At 32.3% G+C, this 6,706-nt stretch overlaps 1 protein-coding gene across 1 annotated transcript; it reads right to left on the bottom strand.

Moving 5' to 3' along the window:
• Nucleotides 1-261: 261 nt before the first annotated feature.
• LOC128157381 (uncharacterized) lies at nt 262-5,311 on the bottom strand. Its single transcript, XM_052819898.1, has 7 exons — nt 5,157-5,311; nt 4,660-4,911; nt 3,965-4,162; nt 3,663-3,861; nt 3,481-3,579; nt 2,817-2,897; nt 262-2,655 (listed from the first exon to the last, which is right to left on the bottom strand). The coding sequence occupies exons 1-7, from the start codon at nt 5,171-5,173 to the stop codon at nt 2,392-2,394; spliced, it is 1,110 nt and encodes a 369-aa protein (XP_052675858.1). The 5' UTR covers nt 5,174-5,311; the 3' UTR covers nt 262-2,391.
• Between the last annotated feature and the right edge of the window lie 1,395 nt (nt 5,312-6,706).

The raw sequence follows: 6,706 nt of genomic DNA, 5'->3' as shown, positions 1-6,706 counted from the left end.
ACACGTGTTTCACCTGTACTGTCTCTTTAAGCAACATTTCGTTCAATTGTTTGATGTCATTTTGCTTGTAACACGCCTTTCCTAAATAACGTCTCATTTTCGTACATCACTGCTGGCCATACGACAAAATCTACAACACTTCCGTTTTTGGTATAGACACTAAACTTCTTCTTGTCTACAGGATCGCCGGACCTTGCCTTAAAGTACAACACGAGAGGTGGATCTTGCACGTTCATCAACCTCATCAAAATCTTCTGGAAAACCGAATGGCCATTTCTTAATATATGTGGTATATTAGTATTACATCAACGGAGTAAGGGAAATATAATTACAAATGGTAAATTTCATGGCCCTGCAGACAGGGCCAAAACTTTAATGAAAACTTTAATGAAAACTTGAATTCACAAATATGTACACCATAAATCCCGATACAACAACTGTACTATTTGCGTCCCCAGATGTAGGATTTTTATTTTAAAGAGGACCAAAATAGTCATAGAGTTAATTTGTAAATATATTGACTTCCGGGGTAGGGTATCTGACATCAGGGCTGGGAAAAAAGGGTCATAAAGTATGACTTTTTCTGGCACGTAGCTTCAGGGGGGCCAGGGGCCAACTTTTGGCGCACCAAAGATTTTTCGTAAATTTACATACAAAAAATTGAAATGACACGAGAAAAAATTTGGATTGAAAATAAGGAAATGAACAGTGAAATTGAAGTTAAAAGTATACTTACCCCCGAGTTAGGATTATCAGGATTTTGGAAAATAACATTTTCCCTTGTTTGGTTTTATTTTGGAATGAGTTACCCCCCCCCCCCCCCACACACACACTTTCAAAAAATGCTACGTGCTTGTATTTATAGTGTTTTAATTTTTTTTTACTTCTGCTAAATTGAAATTGACTGCTTATTTAGTTATGCATTTAAGGTTTTTCGTATATATTGCGTGATTTTTAGAAAGACCAAAAACAGGGGTTCTGGCTCCAAGAGGTTACAAAGAACACTAGTATTATAATAATCTTCTTTCTGCTATTAAATTTGAATGAATTCCTTATACAGTCGTTTTACCGGTAACGAGTATTTGCCAGTATGGAATAATTTTTAGAAAAATTATTGGTGAAAAACGAAGTTAAGGTTTTAAAAATCCAAGCTAGGTAATTATAATACAGAAATAAATATTCTATCAATATGTGGAGTTGTTTGATATTTGCACAGTTTAGAAGGACAAAGAAACGCGATTTAAACAAAAAAGAAAAACTTTGGAATTCCGATAATAATAGTCGTATACACGACGAAACCGCATACTGGTTCGTTACGGGTAAAACGACTGGATGTATACTTTTCCGATGAGAGAATTAAGCTATCTATAGTTAAGATATCACGAAGCAAAGGTTCAGTCTGGTAGTGGGATTATAAAGTTGCCTAAGAACTGTAAACAAATTAAAAAGGATCTCTAAGTCGAGTACTTAAATTATAGTTTTGTTAAGTCACATTGAAGAAAAGAGGGACCATTGCCATATTTTTGATTTTCTACCACCAAATGCTAAGGTTTAGGCTCCAAAGTGAATATATACATGTAAGATTGCCCTAATTGTCTGTGTGAGCTACAGTGATACGGTTGTTTTTAAAAGTAAGGTTGTATCATCAAATCATATAGAAGATGCATAAACTTTCAGAAAATTACAAAGTTCTCCATGAATTAAACCTAATTATTTCATCAAAATTAATAATTACGTATAACCTATACATACATGTATCTACATCGAAACGTGTTACGAGGTTCAGCCTTCTATACTATTACCCATGCGTATTTATTGTAAACAAAACAAATGCAGGACTCGCAAAGATTATCCTGGACATGTTTGTTGATAGAAATGTCTTTTCTACTTCTTCCAGGTAATAATTTTTAAAATAACCACAATTATTATTTTGTAAGAATGTATTTTGCGTGTGTATGATAGGAGTTGCTACAACCTAAATTCATTTTTGTATATATTTTTGTGTAAATGGGACCCCTTGAGGGTTATTTGACATATATATGTCTGTTCATTTTAAAATGAACCAATATTAGTATACCATTTATAAATTAACGAGAAAGTGATAAGTGATTAAGAGAGTCCCTTTAACCTCGTAAATCATGATGACCGTAGTCGGACGAAGCTCTTGTAGTTTTCAGCTCCTGTCAATTACTGTCAAAGTCCGCAAATCAAATTTCCGGAAGCTCACATTACGTTAATTACGTGTGTGAAAGGGATATTTATGTATTTCAACTATTACAATCAACGTTATTTCTTATTCCCTAACGATACAATAGGTAAAACTGAAGTTATTCACACACGTGTTTCACCTGTACTGTCTCTTTAAGCAACATTTCGTTCAATTGTTTGATGTCATTTTGCTTGTAACACGCCTTTCCTAAATAACGTCTCATTTTCGTACATCACTGCTGGCCATACGACAAAATCTACAACACTTCCGTTTTTGGTATAGACACTAAACTTCTTCTTGTCTACAGGATCGCCGGACCTTGCCTTAAAGTACAACACGAGAGGTGGATCTTGCACGTTCATCAACCAAGATAACTCTGCACAGCGATCTACATATTCTTTTACTTCTTTATCGAGGCTGGCATAATTAATTCGTTCATCGACTTGCTGGACAAATAAAGGCAAATCAAATTAAAAAAATATTTAACAAACAAATAAATCATCACAGTATCTTTACAACGAGAGTACGTTTTTCTTTGAACGATTGGGAAGTTTTTATCTATCAGTATTATTCTACGGTTTTTGTCGATATGTTTTATTTCACTTACCTTTTTCACAAATGGATAAACATCCATTGCACTGTCTTTTTGCAATGTTTTAATTTTATTTCTCAAACCCTGCGATAAAGCCTGTAGGTAATAAGACATAACACTAAATGCCCTTTGCCATTACACATTGCTTAAGCGGTTCATAAATGTACCACCAAAATAATTCGTTCTTTCCTTGAGATTTTTGTTAGGATATACATTTTACATATTACAGTGGGATTAAGACTTACATGTTCAATTCATAATCGTTTTCGAAAAATAAATACTGGTAATGGCAAAAACATCAATTACACTGTACCTTATTAAACTGTTTTTTGTTAGGATATACATTTTACATATTACAGTGGGATTAAGACTTACATGTTCAATTCATAATCGTTTTCGAAAAATAAATACTGGTAATGGCAAAAACATCAATTACACTGCACCTTATTAAATTGTTTTTAATATCAAGAAGTTAAAAAGATTACTTATAATTCCAAATGTTAAATGGGATTTTAATAGGAATCTGTGTATACATGAAATACATTGCATTGGGCAAAAGTAGACAGCAAGGCTTTTGAATTATGAATTGTATTGCTGAGATTTCAAAACAAAATGTTAATATAAAAATTTGAAATCAACGTTTATATGAACATAAACAAACTTTGGTTTATTTGCTTACATCAAGGTCGTTTTCCGGACATGAACCGCATAAAGCCATTCCTCTCAATAATGCCATTCGTTGACTCCTCGCAAACGTGTTACACGTTTCAAAAACCGACTGAAAAAATTGATTAAGTACACGTTAAAAACGGAATAAATATCGTTAATAATCGAATCTTTATCCAGGGGTTCAAGCCATACCTTTAAGATACCAGCAAGGGTATCAATTGCTTCTCGCTCTGAATGTTGTGTCTTCAACAGATCCTCCAAAGCATTTGTCCACTCGTTATCATACAACTCACCGAACGCCTCGACGATCTTCGTAGGTCTTTTAGTGTCAGACAAATCTTGTATATTGGGGTTGTTATCACATAACCGCAAACCAGCAACTTCACTGAGCCTTTGCAAGATGTTAAATGAGCGTTCGGGTAGGAAAAAAAATCATTGAAATTGATACTATAAATTTTGGTCTTTAGTATAAATGTCATTTATCTAAGCAATACCTTGTTAGTAGACCTTCTTTTTGCAGTTCTAATGTTGAAACTTTTTCCTTAAGTCGTTTTGCTTCCTTTTCGAAGAAGGTTATTTGTTTGTCCAACTGTTCCATTCGAAATTGAAGTTTTTCATTTTTGTTGATTTCATTATTGAGAGTTTCTTCTTTTGTTTTTCCCTTTTGACTGGATATGTACTTGTTAATAGAACTTTCAAGATAAAAAAAAAAGAAGCATAATTTAACTACAACTACAACATAAAAACAAAACAAAGACGCGCGGGGATAAATTATGTGTTATTATAGAAGTGTAGCCCATCGACATGTTTCACTATATTTATCAACAATAGAAACAAAAGTTTGAGAGAAAAAAATACAAAGAACTAAAAATATATTTTACAGAATCAAATAAAACATGTTGAAAGAGGAACTAGACATAAAAATATCGTTATAGAATATGCACTCAGGTGTACATTTACATGTGTTTATTTCCTCTTCCAAACAACTCTTATCGATCGCACAAAAAGTACAAGAAATACAATTGCAACATGTGTTTATTGGCATCCAATGTCTGTGAACTGTTAATTCGGATATATACACAAAAACATGATTGCACTATAAATCGTTTTTTAATATCAATCTGTTAGTTTCGTTACGCAACGTTTCTGCCTTCAACTCATGTGTTTTTCAAATATACATGTACTTTACCTTTGCAAATTATCTAAACGCATAAATATATCATCTGTCATCTGTTTCAGAGTTGAATGTGATACCATAACAAATCCTGATTCGTCATCATTTTCCTCTAAAGATTCATTTACAATCACCACCCAATGTTCACACTGTGTTGGGTTTTCAACAAGACAATCTTTGATTTCCTCGAGTATTTCTGAGACTTTGTTATCCAGAGTCTCAATCAGGTCCTTACAAAACTTTTTCGAGTTGTTCCCAACAATAACCCTTAAAAATACAATATGATGATGAATTAGGTCTTGGGGAAATCAGCAGATAAAAACAAAGAAAAACAATGGGCTATTAATTTCAATATTTAAGATATATTTAATATTCGAACACAGAATCAGAAGTATACACATATTTCAAGATGCGTTGATAAAGCTGACTGATTTTTACAAATTAAAACAGTTTTATAATAATACGTTTGAATGATAAAGTAGGAAAAGATGAAAATATTGATAATTACATACATATCTGATTCAGCCATCTTTGAATGCCTATTCCTCTCTGCTTAAGACTTTACTTTCTTTTTATCAATAGGATTTTTCACGTGCCAGCCTGACTGACCTACTAAACATTAAAGTCACGTGTACCGTGTGTGATAACAATCAGTAAAACGCAGATAGACAATGATATCAAACGCTACCAATCACAATTTAAACTATATTAAATCACAATATATTGTATAGTTAAATACAAACACGAATGCTTCAGGACAATAAGGACATTGATTGGCATATTTATTACCTTGATGTTATAAAAAAAAATAAGGAAGTTTAATTATTGTCATGTTTTTTTAACTTAAAAAGAGAAGTTTGTTAGGTTAAGTTTGTTACTATACTTTGTACGTTACATTCAAATACAGATTAAGAAATGGGGAAGTTGAAAATTTCCGTCCGTCTGCTATTTTTATATTGATCTAGAGCCCATTAAAAAAATTTTTTTTGGAAAAATGAGGTTGTACTCTCTGTACTGCAGTCTCATTGGTCTTGCTAAAATTAGAGTGTCAGAATAAGCTACAGTGCATAAAATTCATTGTTATGTAAGAACAATTTTAATAACAGTTCTTAAATATCTTTCCCATCATCGGTATTGTCAAATTGTGAGATTTTTTCACTCTCGATTTATCAATTCATTTTTTTATACTTTGTGTAGTTAATGGAAGCCCCAAGGTTTTCGAATCTCACCGGATACTTTTTTCGTTTCAAACTCTTGGTTTGTGCATCATTTTTCAAAATATTTTTTATTACTTTATAAATAAATGTGTACATTATATGAAATCCTATGAATAACAACAAAAAACAAGCCCACATTTTAAATCATGTTATAGATCTAGCGCTGGTACAGAGATTGACTGCTATTTGGAGCCTTGAAGTAACCATTAATTATAAAGTATTCACTAATATTGTAAAGATGCATTAGGTGTCAGCATCCTGGTCATAATTGTTAAAGTTTTATCATCAACTACCTAGTCTCCCAATAGAATAAATTATTAAAATTCAAACTTATTCATGGTCAAAGTTCACAACTACTTATGATTTAAATAAAAAGCAAAACGATGCATCGTTGCATGCCTATTAATAATAATACACATTTTGGTATTGTATTTCGGGATGGGAACGACTATTAATGATACAAATACGTTTTGAAAATAGAATTGTCTTTATTTAATGTGGAATAACACATCATCACAAAATGGCTGACCACTGATCGAAACGGCATTTCCTTTTATCAAGGGGATTTTATGGACTAAAGCATTTAACTTACTCCATAGCCGAGTGGATAAAGTGTCGGACTTCTGATCCGTACGTCCCGAGTTCGAATCTCGCAGGGGTTTTTGTTGTTACTTACTATAATAATGATTTTATATATTCATTTGTTATCCCCAAACTGCAATTTTTTCGCTTATTTGACATTTGTACAATTTATTTATCATTATATCATTCATTATCAAAAAGTTTCCTGATAATTTGAGTGACTTTTTCCAGGTGTGTTATTCCACCTTAACGGATTTTGCATA

The sequence above is a fragment of the Crassostrea angulata genome, chromosome 7 (genome assembly GCF_025612915.1).
Source record: "Crassostrea angulata isolate pt1a10 chromosome 7, ASM2561291v2, whole genome shotgun sequence".
NCBI classification, from domain to species: Eukaryota; Metazoa; Mollusca; class Bivalvia; order Ostreida; family Ostreidae; genus Magallana; species Magallana angulata.
Note: the sequence above shows the minus strand (reverse complement) of the source record. Positions and strands in the feature narration are given on the sequence as shown.